Source organism: Sus scrofa, chromosome 1 (assembly GCF_054392235.1).
Source record: "Sus scrofa isolate SSC_HxYL_T2T_F1_AM1 chromosome 1, Sscrofa_HxYL_maternal_Yorkshire_Landrace_v2.0, whole genome shotgun sequence".
Classification (NCBI taxonomy): Eukaryota; Metazoa; Chordata; class Mammalia; order Artiodactyla; family Suidae; genus Sus; species Sus scrofa.
Genome location: NC_139383.1, coordinates 136089611 through 136115951, shown reverse-complemented (window position 1 = coordinate 136115951; position 26341 = coordinate 136089611). Strand labels below are relative to the sequence as shown.

Sequence of the window (26341 nt, the reverse complement as noted above, 5' to 3'; positions counted from 1 at the left end):
TCCATTGTGGCACAGCGGAAATGAATCTGACTAGTATCCATGAGGATGTGGGTTCGATCCCTGATCTAGCTCAGTGGATTGGGGATCTGGCATTGCTGTGAGCTGCAGTGTAGGTCACAGAGGCAGCTCAGATCCTGTGTTGATGTGCTATGGCATAGGCAGCTGTACCTTTGATTTGACACATAGCCTGGGAAGTTCCATAGGCCACACATATGGCCCTAAAAGGCAAAAAAAAAAAAAAAAGATTTACCAATCTTCAGTGTATAATTAGGTGGGTTGGGGCAATGGGGCAAATGTATATATTCATATGACCAAAATCCCAGTTAATATGAAGAACAATTCCATCATTCCAGAAAGCGCCCATCTAGTCAATCCCTATCCCCCACAGGCAACCACTTTTTAAATTACTATCACCATAGATATGTTTGAGGACGCTGTCACTTTTTCTTTTTTATTTTCTTTTTAGGGCTGCACGTGTAGCATATGGAAGTTCCCAAGCTAGGGAATTGGAGCTGCAGCTGCAGGCCTATGCCACAGCTATAGCAATGAGGGATCTGGGATGAGTCTGTGACCTACCACCACAGCTCATGGCAACACAGGATACTTAACCCACTGAGCGAGGCCAGGGACCGAACCCGCATCCTCCTGGTACTGGTTGGGTTTGCTACCACTGAGCCACAACGGGAACTCAAAGGACACTGACTTTTATTACTTCATAGTCTAGCCCAGCTCATCAGGGAAGAAAGATTAATAGGGATACGTGGAGTATAATCAATGAGGCAAGGATCAAGAGTTTATTTTAGTGGGAGCATGACAGATTATCTCTCTTAAGAATTGGAGTTCCCCATTGTGGCGAAGGGGAAACGAATCTGACTAGGAATCATGAGGTTTCAGGATCAATCCCTGGCCTCGTTCAGTGGGTTAAGCATCCACCATTGCCATGAGCTGTGGTATAGGTTGCAGATGCGGCTCAAATCTGGCGTTGCTGTGGCTCTGGCGCGCCAGTGGCAACAGCTCTGATTCGACCCCTAGCCTGGGAACCTCCATATGCCGCGGGTGCGGCCCTAAAAATACAAAAGACGAGGAAAAAAAAGATTTGAAGGAAGAAGGTACACCTGCTTTTTATTAAATAACTATGTTCCAGGCATACTATAGGGACTTCACACATCACAGACAGTCAAGGTATACATCTATGCAACAGCAGGGACCCAACATGATGTACAAGCAAAAGCTGAAGGGAGCTGCCACAGGGCACATTAGTGTGAATAACTTGGCTGACTAATGATATGACTTTGGGAAGAAGTGAGAACTAAAGCTAGAAAAAGAAAAAGATTAAGGTCACATCATGAGTAGAGCATTGTGTGCTGTGTTATGGAGTTTAGATTTTATTCTATAGTTGCTAAGGAACCATTAAAGGGTCTGAAGGAGAGCCTCCAAAGAAAGATTCCTAAGGACTCAGCATGACAGCAGTGAAGGATGAAGATACTGTTTGAAAACTGAGGGGAAAACATGGAGGTAGAATTAGGAAGGAAAAATTCTGGCGTTAATTTTCCTCTCCAAATAGAAGTGCGTTTTATGAAATGTATAAGAAAAAGGATGAAGTAACCTTGGTTTGAGGGATGTGGTAATGTACTGGTACTCTCTTGCCCTTGATGTTATCAGTTTCATCTTAGCACAGCCAGCAGAGCTGTCCAAGTCTCTTGAGCTACGGCAGTTCTTGGGATATGGTTGTTGATGTGAGGTGGCAGTGATGGGAAGTGAGGGAATAGCTGTGGCAGTTTGGATTTAGCTTTCAGGTACCTTTTTGGAAGAGTAGAAGCTCACATGACCAGAGTATAAGTGGATTAGAGGAGGCTGCACAATTAAATTTATCCACTTGATGACTGATTTAGCTTTAGACCAAGTTAGCCTCACAGTGATACAAGCTGGCAATTTTAATTTGCCATTTCCTAATGCTCTCTGAGGTTAAAGCAGAGAACTAAAGCCAAACCTCTTGATCTATAATATGTGGGGGTTTTATCAACCACAGATTGAAACTGAGCTGTTGAAGAAAGGGGTTAAGGGAGAGAGAGTGGAGAAGTTGGAGCTATTTCTCAATCATTTTTCTTTCTATTGTCTGAGCAACAATGAATTCATTCTTGCTGCCAGAAGAAATAAGTTATTCTCAGAGAACCTAAAATTATTCAGAGGGATAAACTTTTAGGTTTCCTAAAAGTTTAGCTATATCAATTAGCTATTAAAATCTGCATACTAGTATGACTATCCTCGGGAGTGTTAATAGAGTAAATTAGGTTTCAATGGTATTGCTGGCTCAGTATCTTGTCTCTAAAACAGTGGTCTCCCTTCAATGAGAGCAGGCAGCAGCAACAGCACTTCCCCAGGTGCACAGGGTTCAGAAGCCAGTAGGGAACTACTGGTTTCCTTGGCTTTTTTGTTTTGTTTTGTTTTGTTTTGTCTTTTTGCTATTTCTTGGGCTGCTCCCGCGGCATATGGAGGTTCCCAGGCTAGGGGTCAAATCGGAGCTGTAGCCACCAGCCTACGCCAGAGCCACAGAAATGTGAGATCTGAGCCAAGTCTGCAGCCTACACCACAGCTCACGGCAACGCCGGATCGTTAACCCACTGAGCAAGGGTAGGGACCAAACCGGCAACCTCATGGTTCCTAGTCGGATTTGTTAACCACTGCGCCACGACGGGAACTCCTCCTTGGCGTTTTTGACAGCCTCAGGGAGACTCAGGACCAAGGAAAGTCTCAGGGAGGGCACAGGTCTTGGTCTGTAAGCCTTTCTATCCTAGCGCCCTCCAATCCTGGACCCCTCCAGTGTTCTCTTGCTAGGGTGGGATGTGAGGCTGATAGGCAAGACTGGGTTCTACTGGTGGTTCTTAAAGAGATATTCATGTTTACGAACAGTGGGCTCTGCTGCCAGCCTTCTTTATAACAGTTTTATACATTTATTTTAGAACATAGTACTTTGAAAGTAAAATGTAGTTTTCTTTTTCCACCTCCAATTTCATAGTTCAGTTTCATGATATTTTGCAGATAGGTTTCTAACTTTGAGGAAATCTTTTTCACTATCCAGAGATCATTTATAGATAGCTCTAACATGGAAACCCTCCCATATGGGGGACAATAATCATGGTAGCATTTGATATGGGGCCTTCCCTGCCCCCTTAGCTTTCATTCGGCAAAAACATCCTACAGGACATACTCCTTTCTTCTGTGGAGTGGCATGGAGAAGGCATGTGGCCCCAGGTGTGACTCTGCCAGCATCACTGACCCTCTAAAGGGAGGACAGGAGGGCTGCTGGTGTGATGTGACAAGATAGAGGCAACAGTTACCTACAGCACTTGGTTTCCTTGCTGAGATGAGGGCCTTTAGAGAACAAACTTCTTTCTTTCTTTCCTCAGAATAGACCCAAGTCACAGACACAACAGCTACTCTGTTCTCCAACCAGAAAAGAGAAGGTGCAGTGCACTGCTGGGCATAGACCATTTATTAATCATTTACTCATCTGCTCATTTACCTAGTGTTTATTAAATTTTGATAGTGTGGTAGGCCTATGTTAAAAAGTAATTTAAAAGGGAATGAGACAGTCTTCAAGAAACTCATAGCTAGTGGGTAAAAAATGTGACAATAAATAGTTATAATACAATGAAAGAAATAATGCAGTGTAATAAAAGCTATGATTGAAATATCTGCTAGGTGCTGCTGAGGCATAAAAGAGGAAATAACTCTGACTTCTCACTAGCTTCCTTGGAGTCTAGAAGATGGAAAACCGAACTTTATACTTAGCCCCACTGGAGTTCTTGAAGATTAATACCTACTTATATTTCTTGTTATATTTCAAGACAGAAAGTTAATTTGAGGGAGCAGAAGTTTTAAAACCATTTTCTATACCAATGTTAGTGCAATAACAATAATAGCCATGACCTTATTGAGTGCTGTGTGCCAAGTACTGTTAAGCATTTTATATACATCATCTCATTTAATTCTTACAACAATTCTGTAAGGTAAGTGTTATTATTTCTATTTTATATATGATAAAATTGAAGGGAAAAGAAAAGTATCTTTAGTTTATGACTCTGTTTTTGTTTCTCACCCGATACCCATTATGCAGTAAAATCTGGTATGCAGGTTATTAAACATCACTGTCCACTGCCCCCATTCCAAAAACTTTGTTTTCAAATAGTGAAATAAAAACTTGAAGTGCCCCTTTGTAAGATTTGGGACCTCTTACTATACATGTTTTGGAATCACAGACTTTGGAGGTAGAAGGGGAATCTTAGGAATTCATAATTTACAGATGGAAGAACTGATGCCCATAGGAGTTAAACATCTTAGCCAAAGTTATTCATTGTTCTGGTGGGAGACTAGGCTTCTCTCTTCTAGGCCAGTATTTTATTTTATATTATATTTTATTTATCTTTTTAGGGCTGTACTTGGAGGCATATGGAAGTTCCCAGGCTAGGGGTTGAATCAGAGCTGCAGCTGCCAGCCTACACCACAGCCACAACACCAGATCCAAGCTGCATCTGTGACCTACACCATAGCTCGTGGCAATGCCAGATCTTAACCCACTGAGGGAGGTCAGGGATAGAACCTGCATCCTCATGGATATTAGCTGGGTTCGTTACTGCTGAGACATAATGGGAACTCCCTAGGCTAGTATTCTTTTTTACTAAACATTGTTAAAGATTTAAGCCAACAACAAAACATTCAAGATGAAACAAAAAAATTTTTTTTTCACATAGGGACATGATTTCTAGGTCATCAGCATTTCATAGCCATTTACTTGACAAAGAATTTGATCCAGTGAATGCCATGTACTGTCAAGGTAAACAAAACACAGCACAACCCAGCAGTTGTTCACAACTTAGAGAAGGGGCAGACATGCAATCAAACAATTAAAATAATTATGTACAAGCATGTACAAAGATCTAGGGTATTATAGAAATGTGTAAAGCTATGGCTCTCAGCTGGTGTTATATTCCACTCCCATACTCCCAGGGACATTTGGCAAAACACCTATGGTCTGGAGTTCTCCAGGCATCTGTTACTTCCTCAGAGATAGAGTCCAAGCTGTTTCAATGGAATGTGAGGTCTGAGAGGTGGAATAGCTCTCTGTTAAAGCCGCTTAGCTGCTGTCTCAATGCCATGATGAAAGCATGGATGAGGTGGTTAGTTCTCATTTGTTAGACTTATAGGCAAATTATAATGTTTATTTCCTCTTTTGTAGAACACCCTAGATCAAAAATGGGATATGTGACCCTTAAGATTAGACTGCTACCTCAAATCTAAATAAGTTGCCTTTTCTTGCCTCACAAAAAATAGTGGGTCAGTAGGCCATCCCAGTGAAAGGCTTTCTCATTCTCTTAAGCAAATGATGATCAAAGCAACTGACAAACTGTCACGGAATCTGCCAGACCTCACTCTGGCCTTCTCCTTCTCCCCAGCTCCTGAACTTTCCCTCCTTCTGTCATGCTCTGGGCCCATTCTTAGCAAATTAACAGGTCACAGACTCCAGGTCTGCAGCTGTCCTAGGCCTATCAAGCTCTGGTCAAGTACCTGCCTCTGCCCCCTGGTGGCGTGTTGATAGAGCTTCATGGAGGTAAGTTTCCTAAGCATGATGTAGAAAACCAGATCACAGAAGAGGGTGTGGCTCTAAGAGCATGAAATAAAATTCAAGGAAATAGTTCACTTGTGGCACCTTATAACTTCTATATTCTCTCTTGGACTTGGAACAATTGAGAATTTAGAGAATAGAGGTTGGTAGGAAAGTAATGAAACCCATCACAAACTTTTGAAAAAAATTAAATACTATACAAAAATGTACTTTCCTTATTAATGCAATCACTATTATTTTAGATTGAAAACAGAGTTCTTGTCATGGTTCAGCAGTTAATGAATCTGACTAGCATCCAAGAGAACACAGGTTCCAGTGGATTAAGGATCTGGTGTTGCCATGGGCTGTGGTGTAGGTTGCAGATGCAGCTCAGATCCCATGTTGCTGTGGTTGTGGTGTAGGCCAGCAGCTACAGACAGCTCCGATTCAACCCCTAGCCTGGGAACTTGCATATGCCATGGGTGTGGCCCTAAAAAGAAAAAAAAAATCCATTAGAGTTTTAAAAACATTTGTTTGAAGGAATAAAAGCTGAGCAGCAAATGCTCTTAAATATGCAAGAAATGCCCTTACCAAAAAACATGTTCCCTTAAATATTTTAGTAACCATGATTTCACAATCCAAAACTTCTCAGCAAAAACAAAACAAAACGACAACAACAACAAAAAACCTTGGGGAAAAATTAAGTATTTCTTCTGCAAATTTCCAAGTACTTCATTATTCCATGCTTTTTCTCTGTTCTAGGAGAATATGCTTGGTAGTGAGAGGAAGAGGATGGGCTTTCTTAGAAAGTGATTTCTGCCAGCCGTGGGCTTTAGAGAAATGAATTTCTCTCCCTCTGCCTTAAAGTTAGACAGACGTTCCTTAAGGGGCTATCAGTGGGCGTGATTTCCTAAGATATCCAGGTAGAAAAACTTCAGAGTCTTCTTTGGTTTCTAATTCTATTCTTCTTCCCTCTAAAGCTGTAGGAAATTGTAGCTTTTTTGCCTCACGAATTTGACCCATTTAATAAATTCAATTTCACAAAACACTGACTGGCTCTCTGGTGACTCAGTGATTAGGATAATGTGTTTTGGGGTCAGATAAACAGTTCAAATCCCCACTCCATTACTTAATTACTGTGTTGCTTTGGCAAGTTATTTAACCACTTTAAGCTTCAGTTTTCTTAAAACTGGGATATCTTTTCTAAAAACTTATATGAGAATATCTTTTCCATAAACTTATGTGAGAATTAATGTGTGGAAATCATTTTGCACAAGGAATGCTCAGAAAATATTAGCTAATATGAGTAAATGTATCCCTTGTTTTATAGCAGAGGCTGTATTTTTGAAAGTCAGGGTAACTGCCAAAACCTCAACTGGCAAAATGAGTTAACAATTCAATTATGTCAACAATTAATAACATTAAATATGTATTTTCATATCATAAAATTCACCCTTCTAAACTTACAACTCTGGTTTTTTAGCGTATTCACAAAACTGTACAACCATCATCACTACCTAGTTTTAGAACATTTTCATCTCTCCTAAAATTCCGTATCATTAGCAATCACTCTTCATTTCCCACTTGCCCCAGTCCTAGAAACCACTAATCTATTTTAAATATATGTATAAAACACATCAAATAAATTCCTAAGTGGCATCTACTTCCAAAAGATACTGCATTCACGTAGATTAAAAACTGGTTCTGGTAGGCAAGACTTTCTCTTAAATCACTTCCAACTGGCCAGGTTCTACCACAAGTTTCATCTTATACAGAATGTATCTAATTTTAAAGTTTTCAAGACAGTCTTACAAGGCTTAAAATGCAATAATTTTTGTCCTTTCATGCTCCCTGATGGGCATAATTTTCTGAGTTTGATCCTCTAGGCACATATTGAGAGAGGATGGAGAATAAATATATATTTTTTCCTCTTTCACAGAATTTTTCATTCAGCCTAATACAAAATAAAATCGAATAATCTTTTAGAAAAGCATTTGTTATCTTTGGTTAATGGAATTAAATGAATCATTAATATGCAAAAGGATGGCAAATTAAAAATTCTCACTGTATGACAGAACTGTAGGAAATAAGACCAGAAATATGAGTTTGAAACATGTTGTAGAGAATTCTGAATTCTGGGGTCCTTTGAAAAAACGCAAAACTGGAGGAGTTCCCGTCGTGGCTCAGAGGTCCACGAATCTGACTAGGAACCATGAGGTTGCGGGTTTGATCCCTGGCCTTGCTCAGTGGGTTGAGGGTCCGGCATTGCCGTGAGCTGTGGTATAGGTCACAGACGCGGCTCGGATCCCACGTTGCTGTCTGTGACTGTGGCGTAGACCGGCACCTACAGCTCCAATTCGACCCCAACCTGGGAACCTCCATGTGCTGCAAGTGCAGCCCTAAAAAGACAAAAGACAAAAGACCCCCCCCCAAAAAAAAAAATTGAGGGGAGAAAGAATATCACATAGCCTTTCCTATAATACTGCTTAATATTGACTTTGGGTCCTTATTCCTGTGGCTGGAGGAAAATTCAACTTGTAATTTTTGAAGAGAGGCATCCACACTGATTACTGCTGAAAGTCCATTACTCAATGTGGTCTAGATGATACATAGGGAATATATTGAAATATCTTTCCCATTCTCTTCCCACAGCCCTTCTCTGAATACATGAAAAGATTGGATAAATTGTCAAAAACAATTTAAGCCTTGGTTTTCAAATGGCAGAATAAAAACTGATGTTTTTCTCCTCTTGGAAAGGCATCCTTCTTTAACTCAAAACCACAGGGAGAATGAAAGATAGACAAGCACTATTCGTAATGTAACTAGAGACATCTGTAAGCCTGGACAACCACCTATGATTAAGTACTGCCCAATACAGTGAAAGTCAATCAGGAACATGATAATGGATGCCTACAGATACAGATTTTATAAAGTGAGAGTGACATCAGCTTTCCAAGGAAAGTAACTCAAGACCCATAAGTCCTTGTACTGAATAATGAGAACAGGAAAGCTGGATATACCCATTTGTTACAAAGATTTAAGATCTAGGGAAGATGGAGCGCTGGACAAGGACAGCCATATTTTTTGTAGGAGGCAGTCTATTGGTGAGGCAGCGTGAGGGACATAGACTCTGCATTATAAGCAACCCTGCAATGCTGATCATGGAGAAAAGAAAGGGCTATAAGAACTCATGCACATACTGTTTCATAAAGAAAATCATCTTAAAAATGATCCTGGAGTTCCCGTCGTGGTGCAGTGGTTAACGAATCCGACTAGGAACCATGAGGTTGCGGGTTCGGTCCCTGCCCTTGCTCAGTGGGTTAACGATCCGGCGTTGCCGTGAGCTGTGGTGTAGGTTGCAGACGCGGCTCGGATCCCGCGTTGCTGTGGCTCTGGCGTAGGCCGGTGGCTACAGCTCCGATTCAACCCCTAGCCTGGGAACCTCCATATGCCGCGGGAGCGGCCCAAGAAATAGCAACAACAACAACAACAACAACAACAACAACAACAAAAAAGATCCTGCCTCCACCCTCTTGCAAGTTTCTTGCAAATAGCTGATTCACCTCATTCAATGTTTAAATAAGCAAAAAATAAGTAGCATCTATAAAACAATAGTAGGGGAAATGTCCAGAGCAAAGGACAAAGAACTACAGAGTTAGCGAATAGGAGAAGGAAACTAAGAGAAATGGAGACTAGAATGAGAAACTCTAATATTTGTCCCATAGGAGCTTCAAAGAATCACTATTCCAAGAGGTAATCTTCCAAGAGAAAATGGCTATATTAAGCCCAGGCAGGGAAGACCCAGGCTTGGGGATATGAGGTGTCAGGGTTAAGGAACACAGGCAGTGTGGGAAACTAGGGAGCAAAGGTCTAGGGACACAAGCCAAAGCATTTGGACAGGTAGAAGTGAAAATCTAGGTATGGAAAGAGAGCAACAGAAAAATAGTCATCAGTGAGAATGGGTGAGGCAAAGGATTTTTAGTCACGTTCTCCTGACTAGCACAGATTCGAGTATGAGTGAAATTAAGTCCCAAAGTAGAGGCAAATACAAACTTATAATTGGGAATGGAGGATTAGGAATGAATAATAAAGCAGTTCTGTATACTCAAATTTTCAAGGGGATGTACAGCAGACAGAGACAGCTCTGGTCTTAGGATTAGAATTCTGGATTTCCTCGATTCTACCATTGACTCAAGTGTCAGAGCAAGTTCTGAGTTCTACTTTCCCTCTCAAGAACATGACAGTAACCCATGGACCAATTCTCAGAGATTCTGCCTCATAATAAGTCTTCTTTCTATATTTAAGTTTTTCATCCTTCATAGGAAACAATATGCAAATTACAAAACAGTATACGTATATTTAACATTTCATTTCCTCCTCAATAATCTTTCTTTTATCTGCCTAAGATCTGGTCTTTTAAATCCCTCTTAGATATCCTAGATACTTCCCTTGACCACACCCCCTAGTCAAGCATCAGGGACCTATCTATAATGTCCCCCTAAAACATACTTATCTCCTTTATACAAATTATACTCCTACTTTGAGGAGGTCTCATCTCAGTCCCTGTTTTTTTTTTTTTTTTTTCTTTCTTGTCTTTTTGCCATTTCCTGGGCCACTCCCGTGGCACATGGAGTTCCCAGGCTAGGGGTCCAATCGGAGCTGTAGCTGTCAGTCTATGTCAGAGCCACAGCAATGTGAGATCCGAGCCTGTCTGCAAGCTACACCACGGCTCATGGCAACGTCAGATCCTTAACCCACTAAGCAAGGCCAGGGACCGAACCCGCAACCTCATGGTTCCTAGTCGGATTCGTTATCCACTGCGCCACGACGGGAACTCCTGTCCCTATTTTTATACCCCTGAATCACAGCCTCTTAGCTTTAGCCTTTAGGAAAGGATAAGAATGCACAGAGTAGGTAATGATACATACTGGAAGTAGTGGATGTTGGCATTTATAAGTCTAAGGTGGACAAAATCATTTTAGTAATTGCAGAAGATGAAAATATCTTCAGACTGCTAGATCAGGCAAACCCCACAGGGCCCCTGAGACTCTAAGAATTCAGTTCTGGTTAGAACATGGCCTGTGAGTTGAAACTCCAGGCCTGCTTTTGGGCCAGCCTCTCCTTGCTGATTCCAGGCTCAAGTCATGGTTAGTGCTCAGATGAGAAAGAATGAGTGAGTGGAATGTGGAGGGCAGTACCACCCTGAGGTCTGGACAATGAGAGGCCCATGCCTCGAGCTATGATCCTCTTTACAAGAGGAGTCCATGAGCTCAAGGAGTTTATGCTCTCTCCTACTTTAAACCACATGCCGTGTATCCATGACTATAAAATTACCTGTCCAAAAATTGTGAGCCGACCACAAGGGCCTTCGTAGCTCCCATAGGCAACTATGCGCTCAAAGGGCAGCTGTGTGTAGGGGTGGGGGGGGGGTATGGAGCTTGGTTCTGTGGGCTGGGTTTTTCCTTCACATGCTTATGAGGAAGAATAGGCAAGGGGATTCCCATTGTACTTTGCCACAGTGCCAGTGGAAACTCAGATTTGAGCAGCTCATGGGTGGAGCCTCTATCTTACCCATTTCATGCCCCAGCAAATATGGGCATTAGAACAGAGCTGGCATTGCTGAATGTTTATTTCATTAGACTCTGAAGTATTGAGATCGAAGCCACTTCTGCTGGCTCCTTTTGATGATAATAGCTAAAATATAGAATTCTGCAAAGCAGGATACTGTTCAGCATAAAAATTCTGACTTTGGAGTCAGATAAAGCTCCAATCTTTTTTAATTGAGGTAAAATTTACATAACATGAAAGTAACCATTTAAAATTTTTTTTAACCATTTAAAAATATACAATTCAGTGACATTTAGTTCATCGACAATATTGTGCAACCATTACCTCTATCTAGTTACAAAATGTTTTCATCACCCCCAAAAGAAACCCCATACCATTAAGAAGTCACTCTCTTGGGAGTTTCTGTCACGGTTCAGTGGAAATGAATCTGACTAGCATCCATGAGGATGCAAGTTTGATCCCTGGCCTTGCTCTGTGGGTTAAAGTTCTAGCGTTGCCATGAACTGTGGTAAGAGTCGGAGACATGATTTGGTTCTGGCGTTGCTGTGGCTGTGGCCAGCAGCTGTAGCTCTGACTGGACCCCTAGCCTGGGAACCTCCATATGCCATGGGTGCAGCCTAAAAAGCCCCCCTACCCCCAAAAAAAGGCATGCTCTGTTTCTCCCTCCCCTAGCCTCTGGCAACAACTAATATGCTTTCTGTCTTTATGAATTTACCTGTTCCGGGTGTTTCATATATATAAATGGAATCATATTAAATGTGACCTTTTGTGTCTGGCTTCCTTTATGTAGCATAATGTTGCTGTAGCATGTGTCAATGCTTCATTCCTTTCTATGACTGAATAATTTTCATTTTAATGATATGCCACATTTTGCTTATCCATTCATCAACTGATGGATGTTTCAGTTGTTTCCGTCTATAGCTACTGTGAATGGTGCTGCTATTAATATTTGTGCACAAGTGTTTGTTTGTCTATCTGTTTTCAATTCTTTTGGGAATATATCTAGGAGTAGAATTGTTGGGTCATATGGTAATTCTATGGTTAACTTTTTTCCTTTTTTTTTTTTGGCTGTGGTCACGACATATGAAAATTCCTTGGCCAGGGATTGAATCCAAGCTGCATCTGTGATGTACAGCACATCTGTGGCAACACTGGATCCTTAACCCACTGCATTGGGCTGGGGATCAAACTCATGCTGCCTCAGAGACAAGGCTGGATCCTTAACTTGCTGTACCACAGCAGGAACTCCTATGGTTAATTTTTTGAGGAACTAACAAATTGTTTTCCACAGAAGCTGCACCATCTCATATTTTCAACAGCAGTGTATGAGGGTTCTAATTTGTTATTGTTTCCATGAAAAAAAAAATCTAACAATCCTAGTGGGTATGATGTGGTATCTCATGTAGTTTTTATTTTTTTATTTCTCTAATGCCGTTGAGCATCTTTTCATGTGTTTGTTGGCCATCTGTCTGTCTTCTTTGGAGAAATGTCTATTCAAGTCCTTTGCTCATTTTTAAATTGTCTTTTTGCTGTTGAGTTATAGGAGTTCTTTATACATTCTGGATACTAGACCCTTAGCAGGTATAAAATTTGCAAATTTTGCCTCCCCCCACCCCGCCACCCCTGAGAAACCATTCTGTGAGTTGCCTTTCATTCTCTTGTGAAAAGAAAACTAAAATTAGTTTCTTTTCTTGTGATGTCTTTATTTGGCTTTAATATCAGGATAATGCTAGCCTAATAGAATGAGTTAGGAAATGTTCCCTTCTATATTCTGAAAGAGTTTAAGAAGGAGTGATGTTAATTCTTCTTTAAATGTTTGATAGAAATTGAATCAAGAAGAAATAGATAACTTGAACAGACTGATCACTAGAAATGAGACTGAACATGTAATTTAAAAATTCCCTATAAACAAAAGTCCTGGCCTAGATGGCTTCACAGACAAATTTGACCAAATATACAAAGAAGAACTTATACTGGTCCTTCTCAAACTCCCCCAAAATTGAAGAGGAGTGAACACTCCCAATGACATTCTGAGAAGCCATTACCCTGATACCACCACCACCACCAAAAAAAAAAAAAAAAAAGAAAGAAAGAAAAAGAAAAAATTTACAGCCCAATATCTTTGATGAATATAGATGTAAAAATTTTCAACAAATTATTAGCAAACTGAATCCAACAACACATAAAAAAGATCATACACCATGACCAAGTGGGATGCATGTGAAGTTCAACATACATAAATGAAACAATATGATACACTACATAAACAAAAGAAAAGACAAAAACCACATGATCATCTCAAAAGATACAGAAAAAAAGTATTTGACAAAATTCAAAGTCAATTCATGATAAAAACTTACCAAAGTAGCTATAAAGGGAACATTATCTTAACATAATAATAGCCATTATGACAAACCCATAGCCAATATAATATTCAATGGTGAAAAGCTAAAAGCTTTTCCACTAAAATCTGGAACAAGGCAAGGATACCTACTTTCACTTCTTCTATTCAACATGGTATTGAAAATCTTAGCCATAGCAATCAGATAAGAAAAAGAAATATTAGGTATCTAAATTGGAAGGGAAGAGGTAAAATTTCATTATATGCAGATGACATGATACTCCACATAGAAAACCCTAAAGACTCCACACAAAATTTACGAGAACTGATAAATGAATTCAGCAAGTAGGAGGCTACAGATTAATATATAGAAATAAGTTGCATTTCTTTTTTTTTTTTGGTCTTTTTGCCATTTCTTGGGCTGCTCCCATGGCATATGAAGGTTCCCAGGCTAGGGGTCGAATCAGAGCTGTAGGTAGCCACCGGCCTATGCCAGAGCCACAGCAACGTGGGATCCGAGCCACGTCTGCAACCTACACCACAGCTCATGGTAACGCCGGATCGTTAACCCACTGAGCAAGGCCAGGGATCAAACCCTCAACCTCATGGTTCCTAGTCGGATTTGTCAACCACTAAGCCACAATGGGAACTCCCATCAGTTGCATTTCTTTACACTAACTATGAAATATCAGAAAGGGAATGTAAAAAAAAAAAAAAAAAAACACTTTTAAAATTGCACCCCCAAAAATAAAATACTTAGGAATAAACCTGACCAAGGAGGTGAAATACTTATATGCTGAGAACTATAAAACATTAATAAAGGAAACTGAAGATTATATAAATAAATGGAAATATATCCTATGCTCTTGTATTGAAAGAATTAAAGAATTAATATTGTTAAAATGGCCATACTACCCAAAACAATCTTCAGATTTAACATGATCCCTATCAAATCACCATGGCATTTTTCAAAGGACTGGAACAAATAATCCTAAAATTTATATGTAACCATAAAAAGACCCAGAATTGACAAAGCAGTCCTGAGGCAAAAGAACAAAGCAGGAGGCATAACCCTCTCAAACTTTTGACAATACTGAAAAGCTGCAGTAATCAAAACAGTGTGGCAGTGGCCTAAAAACAGACATATGGGAGTTCCCGTCGTGGCGCAGTGGTTAACAAATCCGACTAGGAACCATGAGGTTGCGGGTTCGGTCCCTGCCCTTGCTCAGTGGGTTAACGATCCGGCGTTACCGTGAGCTGTGGTGTAGGTTGCAGACTCGGCTTGGATCCCGCGTTTCTGTGGCTCTGGCGTAGGCCAGTGGCTACAGCTCCGATTCAACCCCTAGCCTGGGAACCTCCATATGCCGCGGGAGCGGCCCAAGAAATAGCAACAACAGCAACAACAACAACAACAGACAAAAAGACAAAAGACAAAAAAAAAAAAAACAAAAACAAAAACAAAAAAAACCAGACATATGGATCAATGGAACAGAATAGATAGCTCAGAAATAAACCCACACACCTACAGTCAATCTTTGACAAAGGAGGCAAGAACATGCAATGAAGAAAGGACAGTCTCTTCAGCAAGTGGTATTGGGAAAGCTGGATGGCCACATATAAATCAATGAAGTCAGAACACACACTTACACCATAAACAAAAATAAACTCAAAATGGCTTAAAGACCTAAAATATAAGACACAACACCATAAAACCCATAGAAGAGATCATAGCAAAAAATTCTCTGACATAAATTGCAGCAATGTTTTCTTAGGTTGGGATCCCAAGGCAAAAGAAACAAAAAAGCAAAAATTAAAAAATGGGACCTAGTCAAACTTCTAAGCACATGTACAGTAAAAGAAACCATTAAAAAAAAATGAAAAGACAACCTATGAATTGGGAGAAAATATTGCAAGTGATGTGATTGACAAGGGCTTCATTTCTAAAATATTCCAACAGCTCATACAACCCAATAACCAAAAAACAAATACCCTGATTGAAAAATGGGCACAAGACCAAAACAGATATTTCTCCAAAGAAGACCTACAGATGGCCGATAAGCACATGAAAAGATACTCAACATTGCTAGTTATTAGAGAAATGCAAATCAAAACTATAATGCGGTATCACCACATACTGGTGATAATGGCCATCACTAAAATCTACAAATAAGAAATGCTGGAGAGGGTGTGGTGAGAAAAGGAACTCTCCTACACTGTTGGTGGGAATGCAAGTTGGTTCAGCCACTATGGAAAACAGTATGGTGGTTTCTCATAAAACTAAGGATAGAGTTACCATATGATCCAGCAATTCCACTCCTGGGCATATATTGAGAAAAAAACTTTAATTTGAAAAAATACATATATATGTTCATAGCAGCACTATTCATAATATCCAAGACATGGAAACAACCTAAATGTCCACTGACAGATCAAAGGATAAAGAAGATGTGGTACATGTATATAACAGAATACTACTACTCAGCCATAAAAAAAAAAAAGAAATAATGCCATTTGCAGTAGTATGGATGCACCTAGAGATTATTATACCATGTGAAGTAAGTCTGAAAGAGAAACACAAATACCATATGATATCACTTGTATGTGAAATATAAAATATGACACAAATGAACCAATCTATAAAATAGAAACAGACTCACAGACATAGAGAAGGGGAGGGGGCTGGGAAAGGAATGGAGTGGAAGACTGGAGTTAGCAGATCTAAGCTATTATATATGGAGGGGATAAACAAGATCCTATTGGATAGAACAGAGAACTATATCCAATGTCCTATGATAAACCCTAATGGAGAAGAATATTAAAAAGTGTATAAATATGTATAACTGAGTCACTTTCCTTCGCAGCAGAACATTGTATATCATTGTACATCAACAACATTGTGTATCGACCATACTTCAATTAAAAAATATTAAAAAAAATGTTTGGTGGAGTTCCCATTATGGCTTAGCAGGTTAAGAATCCAAGTTGTATCCAGGAGAATGTGGGTTTGATCCTTGGCCTCACTTAGTGAGTTAAGGATCTGGCATTGTGGCAAGCTGTAGCATAGATCACAGATGCGGCTCAGATTGGTGTGGCTGTGGCATAGGCCAGCAGCTGCATCTCTGATTCGACCCCTAGCCTAGGAACTTCCATATGCCTCAGATGTGGCCCTAAAAACAAACAGGCAAAAACATGTTTGGTGGAATTCACCAATGAGCTTGTTTGACCCTGGGATTTTCTTTGCTGGCAGGTATTAATTACTGATTCAATTTCTTGTTATAGGTCTGTTCAGATTTTCAATTTCTTCTCGGGTTGGTTTTGGTAATTTCTGTGTTTCTAGGGTTTTTTTTTTTCTATTTCATCTAGGTTACTCAATGTGTTGGTATGCAATTAATCATAGTATTCTATTATTCTTTTCTATTTCTGTAAGATCTGAAGTAATATCCCTACTCTCATTTCTGATTTTAGTAACTTCAGTCTCTTTGTGCTTCCTGTCTTCCTTCCTTCCTTCTCCCTCCCTCCCCTCTCAGTCTTGTAAATGTTTATCAGTTTTGTGGGTGTTTTTCAAAGAATAAACTTTTGGTTTCAGTGATTTTCTCTATTTTTCTTTCTTTTTTTTTTTCTTTTTCTTTTTTAGGGCTGTATCTGTGGCATATGGAGGTTCCCAGGCTACGGATCTAATCAGAGCTGTAGCCACCAGCCTACACCACAGCCACAGCAATGCCAGATCTGAGCTGTGTCTGTGACCTACACCACACCTCACGGCAACGCTGGATCCTTAACCCGCTGAGCGAAGCCAGGGATCGAACCCACAACCTCATGGTTCCTAGTAGGATTTGTTTCCGCTACGCCATAATGGGAACTTCCAGTTTTCTATTCTTTCATTTATCTTCACTTTAATCTTTACATCCTTCTTTTTTGCTAGCTTTGTGTTTAAGTTGCATTTCACTTATAATTTTTAAGAGTGTGTTGTTTAATTTCCACATTTTTGTTAATTTTCCAGTTTTACTTCTGTCATTGATATATAGTTTCATTTAATTGTAGTCAGAGAAGATAATTTATAAGATTTTAATCTTCTAAAACTTGGTAAGACTTTTGTGCCCTAATATATGGTCTATTCCAGAGAATGTTCTATGTGCACTTGAGAAAAATGTGTATTATGCTATTGCTGGGTAGAGTGGTCTATATATGTCTGCTGGGTCTAGTTGATTTATAATGTTGGTCAAGTCCTCTGTTTCCTTACTGATAGTCTTCTAGCATTCTATTAATTACTGAAAGTTGAGTACTGGAATCTACAACTATGAATATAGACTCCAATTCTGTCAGTTTTTACTTCAGATACTTTGGTGCTCTATTGTTAGGTATGTATATACATTTATTTATTTATTTATTTATTTATTTATTGTTATTGTTGTTGTTGCTATTTCTTGGGCCGCTCCCGCGGCATATGGAGGTTCCCAGGCTAGGGGTTGAATCGGAGCTGTAGCCACCGGCCTACACCAGAGCCACAGCAACGCGGGATCCGAGCCGCGTCTGCAACCTACACCACAGCTCACAGCAACGCTGGATCGTTAACCCACTGAGCAAGGGCAGGGACCGAACCCGCAACCTCATGGTTCCTAGTTGGATTTGTTAACCACTGCGCCACGACGGGAACTCCTGTATATACATTTATAACTGTTATATCTTCTTGATAGATTGACCATTTTAACAATATATAATGTCTTCCTTTGTCTCTTGTAACAATTTTTGTCTTAAGTCAATTTTGTCTAATATTAGCATAGCTACTACACCTCTCTTTTGGTGGCTATTTATGGTTTTGCTCTAAAGTCAGTCTCCTATAGCATACTGTTGCATCATGTTCTCTTTATTCATTCTTTTAGTATCTGCCTTTTATCAGAGGTTAATCCACTTTCATATAAAGTAATTAATGATAATGGAAAACTCACTTATGACATTTTCCTCTTTTTACATGTAATAGCATATTTGTTTTTAAATTCCTCTATTACTACATTCAAATATTTTCTTGGTATACTATTTTTATTCCCTTCCCATTTCTTTTTCTATATCTTGTTTAGTATTTTTCTTTATTGGTTACCCAGGGAATTAAAATTACTATCTGAATTTTCTAACACTCAAATGTGAATCAATACCAATTTAGTTTTAATAGTACAAAAAACTCTGTTCCTTTTCAGCTTCATTTCCTCCTTTATGTTATCATTGTCACAAATTACATCTTTATTCGTTGTGTTCCAATGAACATATAATTATTGTTTTTATGAATTAAAAAAACATAAATGAGTTAAAAACCAAAAACTTCAACAATTTTGGTTTTTATATTTACCTATGTTTACCTTTACCATTGTTCTTTATTCCTTCATATGTCTTCAAGTTACTTTCTAGCGTCCTTTTATTTTAGCCTGAGGGACTCCCTTTAGCATTTCTTGTAGAGCAGGTGTACTAGTGATTACCTCCATAGTTTTTGTTTGTCTGGGAAAGTCTTAACTCCTTTTTAATTTTTGAAGGTTAATTTTGATGGATACAGAATTCTTAGTTGACAGGTTTGTCAGGGTTTTTTTCCTCTGCACTTTAAATATGTCATCCCACTGTCTTTTGGCTTCCAGATTTTTGGAGAAGAAATCAGCTATAAACCTTATCGAGGATATCTTGTACATGATGAATTGCTTCTTTCTTGCTGCTGTCACAACTCTGTCTTTGTCATTTGACAGTTTTACTGTAATATGTCTTGGCACGGATCTCTTTGAATTTATTCTGCTCAGAGTTTGTTGAGTTCCTTGGATGTATATATTCATGTCTTCTATCATATCTGGGAATTTTTCAGCCCTTATTTCTTCAAATATTGTTTCTACACCTTTCTCTTTTTTTCTGGGATTCCCATTATGCACATGTTAATATGCTTTATTGTATACCAGAGGTCACTTAGGCTCTGTTCATTTTATTAATTCTCTTCTCTTCAGTAAATTTTTTTCTTTATAAAGCCACACCCATGATATATGGAAGGTCCCAGGCTAGAGGTCGAATTGGAGCTGCCACTTCGGGCTTACACTACACTACAGCCACAGCAAGGTGGGATCTGAGCTGCTTCTATGACTATACCACAGCTTGCAGCAATGCTAGATCCTTAACCCATTGAGTGAGGCCAGGGATCAAATCCACATCCTTTTGGACACTGTGTTGGGTTCTTAACCCACTGAGCCACAATGGGAACTCCAGTTTTAATTATTGTACTTTTCATTTCTAAATTTTATATTTGGTTCCTTTTCATTATTTCTGTCTCTTTGATATTCTCCATCTGATGAGACATTGTTTTCCTGGCTCCCTTTAGTTCTTTGTCCATGTTTCCTTTAGCTGTTTAAGCATGTTTAAGATAGATGTTTTAAAGTCTTTTTATAATAATTTCAATGTCTGGGTTTCCTTAAGGAAACTTTCTATCAGTTTTTCTTTTTCCCCTGTGAATGGTCCATACTTTGTCTCTATGCATGTCTTTTTTTAAAAAAAAAACAAAACTGGATATTTTGAATTTTATAATGTGGCAACTCTGGAAGATTTTCCTCCTCCATGCTATTTGTTGTTGTAACTTGTTGTAGGCTGTTGCTTTTTATTTAGTGACATTTCTAAACTATTTCTGTAAAGTTTGTTATCTTTTTCATGTGTGGCACTGAAACCTGTGTTCCATTAACTTAGTTCATCTACTGTTTTGACAAAGTTTGGCTCAAATGCTTGGTGCCAAGGAGAGAAAAAAAGAAAAAGTGTAACTTCCAGTCTTTGCCAGTTGGCTCTGTGTTGGGACACTCCAACACTTAGCCAGGCCATTTACGACTCTGCCTTATCCTTTACTTCTTGCTCATATGAAGCCTGACATTTAGCCAGAAATGAAAGCTTAAGGGTCTTCTCAGGTCTCCTCTGAGCATGTATCCAGACCTGGGCATGCACTTAGGCTTTTCAATTCTCCAGTACACATGGAAGCTTTTAAAATTTCTTATTCCCCATGATCTTATTTTCCAATTTCTTCCTTCCCAGGCTTTTTGAGTTTGTCTTATTATCCCTTCCCACAGGGTACCACATCCAATCCTTTTGACTCTAAATACCTTTAGCAAAAGCCTTCCAAGAGTTGCCCCAGCCCTGGGAACTCTCTGGGTTGGGCAAATCAAAGGTAAGCTTTCATTCTTATCATTGATGGAGCTGCCAGAGTGGAAAAATTTCCACAACTCTTGGGAACAGGTCCATACTTTCTCTAGCACTAGCAACTTGTACCAGGTGTGCAGCTGCCATCTTCATGGCTGCCACCAATCTGGGATGTGAGGAATGATAAGATAAGTGAATGACTGAAAACTCCACAGTATGTTCTTCTTACAATGTAACAGCTTCTTTCTTCCTTAATTTTTCCCCTAGTTGTTATAATTTTTTAAAAAACTAAAGTTCTGCAAAGGTTGTTTTTGACAATTTCTGAAAGTTTATTAGTTGCTTTTGTGGAGTTCTCCCTGGAATTCCCTACTCTACCATTTCCAGTGATGTCAGTCCTGAATTGAAATTATAAATCGACTGCATTTAGTACCTAAATTTAAAATTTATGGATTAAGCATATTTAGTTCAAGTGAAGAAATAGAATGAGTCAGGCAGCTGCTAAAGGCCCAGCTGAATATTCCCCCATAGAAAGTGTGCAATGGTTACTATTTCAATCAATAGGAAGGGCTGGGCTCCTTTTGATAGGTTTAATGCTTTTCCTAACCTATCAAAGCTACTTCTGCTTCATTGGTTAATGTTCTTAAAGTCTATCTGAATCCTCTGCTGGCTCCCCAAACTGAATTTCCCAAAGTTTTCAGAATGACAGAGAAAGATTTTTCCTCCTAAGTTCTCTTCTTAAAATGAGGGGTGGGAAATACTAGGTAGTTACAGTACCTGCTTGGCCCACTGAGTTTGGATTTGAACACCTGAGTCTAGGTAGAGTGAGGGCATGTTTGCTGGCTCTTGACATGAGCTTGAGAATAAAGACTGACTTATGGAAATCGCTCAGAATCTGGGTCCTAATTGCCAAATGGAAAAGAATCTTTTCTACTGTGTGGGGGCGGGGAGAAAGGAGGGGGAAATTTTAGAGAAAAATTAAGAGACAAAAGCATTAGATTTAATGTCCATCTAATATGAAGTCTAAAAGAAGAAAACAGAAGATAAAAAGGAAGAAATAACCAATAAATTTAAATAAAAATTATCTGAGCCAAATAATGTTTTGATTGTTTAGGCTAAAAAAAAATCACTTAATACTGAGAAATACTGAAAAGAGAAACAAACTTAGAGCCATTCTGCTAAAAATTTGTGAATTTCAAAATAAGAATAAAATCCTACAAATTTCTATAGGGAAATAAACTCACTCCTAAAAGAAGTGAGAGTCAAACTGCACTAGATTTCTCATCTGCAAAACTAAATGCAAAAAAAAAAAAAAAAAAAAAAAAAAAAAAAAAAGGAAAATGACCACAAAGTACTGAGAGGAAAAGGTTTAGAACTAAAAATTCTTTTTTTTTTTTTTTTTTATTTTCCCACTGTACAGCAAGGGGGTCAGGTTATCCTTACATGTATACATTGCAATTACAGTTTTTCCCCCACCCTTTCTTCTGTTGCAACATGAGTATCTAGACAAAGTTCTCAATGCTATTCAGCAGGATCTCCTTGTAAATCTATTCTAGGTTGTGTCTGATAAGCCCAAGCTCCCGATCCCTCCCACTCCCTCCCCCTCCCATCAGGCAACCACAAGTCTCTTCTCCAAGTCCATGTTTTTCTTTTCTGAGGAGATGTTCATTTGTGCTGGATATTAGATTCCAGTTATAAGTGATATCATATGGTATTTGTCTTTGTCTTTCTGGCTCATTTCACTCAGGATGACATTCTCTAGTTCCATCCATGTTGCTGCAAATGGCATTATGTCATCCTTTTTTATGGCTGAGTAGTATTCCATTGTGTATATATACCACATCTTCCGAATCCAATCATCTGTCGATGGACATTTGGGTTGTTCCCATGTCCTGGCTATTGTGAGTAGTGCTGCAATGAACATGCGGGTGCATGTGTCTCTTTTAAGTAGAGCTTTGTCCGGATAGATGCCCAAGAGTGGGATTGCAGGGTCATATGGAAGAGAACTAAAAATTCTAAACTTACACAAACTTTTATTCAAATGCTAGGTCACAATAAGGTTGCTACTACTGGAAGTAAAATTATTCCAATGGAATATACTCTATATTCAGCCTTTCTTTAAAAATTACTTGAAGATATACTCTTTAAGTTTCATTTCTGGCAATACTGTGAAACATTTATCCTGAAAAACCTACCACTATAAAACACCTAGAAAGGCCAGTTAAGATGTAACAAACATCCTTTTTAATGCATACCTGAGTGTACAAGAAAGTAGAGAGAAATTCCAAAGCCAAAAAATAAAAAAGGAAATATAGACAGGAAAGCAGCAAGATGGGCTGGAGTTACTGAGAGCTGTAGTTGCACTGAAGGTATCTCAGGAAAACCCAAATTTAAACATCTTTAGACTCACACCAAGTAAGGAGTTGAACCTGAGCTTCTTTAATAAAGGTGAGACATTTGAAGAGCTATATTCTCAATGAAGGAGTGGAAAAGAGAAATAATTAAGAATCTTATGGAACCAGAGATTCTCATACTAAGTCAGAGAAAGACAAATACCATACAATGTCACAAATATGTGGAATCTAAAATATGGCACAAATGAACCTATCTAACAAAACAGAAACAAACTCACAGACATAGAAAACAGACTTGTGGAGTTCCCATCGTGGCTCAGTGGTTAATGAATCCGACTAGGAACCATGAGGTTGTGGGTTTGATCCCTGGCTTTGCTCAGTGGGTTAAGGATCCGGTGTTGCCGTGAGCTGTGGTGTAGGTCATAGACGCGGCTTGGATCCTAAGTTGCTGTGGCTCTGGCATAGGCCAGCAGCTACAGCTCTGATTAGACCCCTTGCCTGGGAACCTCCATATGCCGTGGGTGCAGCCCCAGAAAAGGCAAAAAGACCAAAAAAAGAAAAAAGAAAACAGACACGTGGTTGCCAAGGGGGAGGGAGGATGGACTGGAATGGACTGGGAGTTTGGCATTAGTAGATGCAAACTATTACATTTAGAATGGATAATCAGTGAAGTCCTACTGTATACCTCAAGGAACTATGTACAATCTCTTGGGATAGACCATTATAAGAAAAAATATGTATACACACACACAGACACATGTACATGGCTACATCATTTTGCTATACAACAGAAATTGGCACAACACTGTAAATCAACTATACTTTAATAAAAAAGGGAAAAAAGAATCTTAACTATCTTGATCTGGGGTCTAAGTGATAAATGAGTCTTCCTGGAGATTTCTTGTTTTGGCCATACCCATAGCATATGTGAAGTTTCTGGGCCAGGGATCAAACCCACACCACAGCAGTGACCAGAGCCATAGCAGTGATAATGCCAGATCCTTAAACCATTGTGCCATAAAGGGACTTCTCCCTGAAGAATTTTTTTTTTAAGGCTGCACCCGAGGCATATAGAAATTCTCAGGTTAGGAGCTGAAGAGGAGCTTCAGCTGCTGGCCACAGCCACAGCAACGCCAGATCCAAGCTGCAACTCACAGCAATGCCAGATCCTTAATCCACTGAGCGAGGCCAGGGATCAAACTTGCATCCTCATGGATAATAGCCAGGTTTGTAACCCACTGAGCCACAACAGGAACTCCCTAAACATAACTTTTATATGCACCAAGAAACCAAAAACTTCTTGTGACTCACTTTACTGTGGTGCTCTGGAACCCAATCTGCAGTATCTCTAAGGTATGAGCAGAAATATTCTAAGTAACACTATTAATAATAGCTCCACACTGGCAACTACCCAAAAGTCTATCAACAGTAGAAATAATGGAGAAATAAATTATGGAATATTTACACAATGGATACTATACAGCAATAAGGATGAATGGATCACAATTACATAGAATATGGATAAATCTCACAAATACAATGTTGAAGAAAGAAGCCAACAACAAAAGAGTATATAGTGCATGGCTCCATTTATATAAAATTTAAAAACAGTCAAAACTAATGTACAATGTTGGAAACCAGGATAGGGATCAACCTTGGTGAGGGACAGTGACTTGAAGAAGGCATATGGGAGGTTTCTGGGGTGCTGAAAGTGTTTGTTTCTTGATCAGGGTAATGATTACATAGATGTGTTTATTTTGTGAAAAGTTACTGATCTGTATACTTATTATTCTTCATTTTTCTGTATAAATGTTATTTCTGTAATGTGCTTTTTTGAAAAGAAGGTGTGGAGGGCCTAGATGATACTATGGTTGGTGACCTTATGCCACTGACTGAGGAATCTGACAGATATTCCATTTCTTTGCACATAACTTTTAGAAAATAAAGCAAAACAAAAAGGTAATAACTGGTAGAACAGAGTTGAAAGTAAAACTTTCAACTGATAGATACATGGAGAAAGTAGGTGGAAGAAGTGATGTATAGCAAAATACATTTCTTTGGTTGACTAGTCTTTCTTCTTCTGCCTTGATTCTCTATTAAAGTTTAATAATGTTGGGAGTAGTGATAAACTATGATGTTAGATAACACTGAATTTATTGATCACTTTCAAAAAAGAGATTACGGTGCTTTTACTCTGTCTGCACCAATTTCACCTTCTTTAGGAATAAAGCCCACTATCCTGGAATGAGAAGAGACAAGAGAAACTCATTTTAGCTGTTCTTTTCCAAAGGTATCTTCCAACCCCTCCTGTAACACTGACTCAGACAACTACATTGAAGTGAATGATTTGATCACCCAGATACCCTCTAAAGTACAGATACAAGATATTACTATGGAGCTACACTGTCCACTGTGTAATGATTGGTTCCGTGATCCACTGATGCTAACCTGTGGCCACAACTTCTGCCAATCTTGTATCGAGAACTTTTGGAAGCAAGAAGCAAAAGAAACATTCTGTCCTGAGTGTAAGATGCTATGTCAATACAGCAACTGTACATTTAACCTTGTACTGGAGAAGCTGATAGAGAAGATTAAGAAGCTACCCCTACTCAAGGGTCACCCACAGTGCCAAGAGCATGGAGAAAACCTAAAACTGTTCAGTAAGCCAGATGGGAAACTGATATGCTTTCAATGCAAAGATGCTCGGTTGTCTGTGGGGCAATCTAAAGAGTTCCTGCAGATCGCTGATGCTGTCCGTTTCTTCACGGTGGGTGAGCCCTGGGTCTTGAGCAATTCCTTAAGAAAGCTGGGAAAAATCTTTTGTAGCGCTTCTTCTCTCTCCCAATCCCACCCCTTTATTCAAATGATTGTTAGAAAGCTCAGAATGCTCAGAAAATACAATGTATCTTGCTAAGTTATTTCTCTAGAGGTGCTGATCATAGGAAAGCAGTAAAGGAGCATTGATCTATCTACTCCCTCAACCAAGCAAATATTTACATAAATCCTGCCATGACAGCATTCTACTAAACACTGTACAGAATATGGATATTGCTTTTGTTATAAAATCCTGAAATTTAGTCAAGTTTAAATTGAATAAAACAACAGAAGCAATATGAGCTGGTCTATTATTGATAGTTAAATTCTTTTGTCACATTTGTAATCACAAATATTTGGAATTTCAGAGAAGTTTAGAGAAAATTGAAATTGGGGAAGGCATGGTGAAAGAAAGCTTGAAGTGGGAAATCATTTGAATTTGGATGGGCAGAAGGAAGAAATGAGTGTTCTAAGTGAGAACAATGTAAGTAAAAGTATAGATAGAACAGTGTAACTAGAGTA

At 39.1% G+C, this 26341-nt stretch overlaps 1 protein-coding gene across 8 annotated transcripts in view; it reads left to right on the top strand.

The window, feature by feature from the left end:
* Nucleotides 1–1387: 1387 nt before the first annotated feature.
* The window catches only part of TRIM69 (tripartite motif containing 69), a 40734-nt gene continuing 15780 nt past the window's right edge, over nucleotides 1388–26341 (top strand). The window contains exons 1-4 of one of the 8 annotated variants that reach the window (XM_084971214.1): nucleotides 1388–1515; nucleotides 3703–4010; nucleotides 5454–5608; nucleotides 25296–25772. In XM_084971214.1, the coding sequence (XP_084827340.1) occupies nucleotides 5603–5608; nucleotides 25296–25772 (483 nt within the window). In that variant the 5' untranslated portion in view covers nucleotides 1388–1515; nucleotides 3703–4010; nucleotides 5454–5602. Of the gene's footprint in view, nucleotides 1516–3407; nucleotides 4011–5453; nucleotides 5609–25227; nucleotides 25773–26341 lie in introns of all 8 variants that reach the window. The other 7 variants (XM_084971239.1, XM_084971221.1, XM_084971219.1 and 4 more) reach the window with 7 other exon arrangements.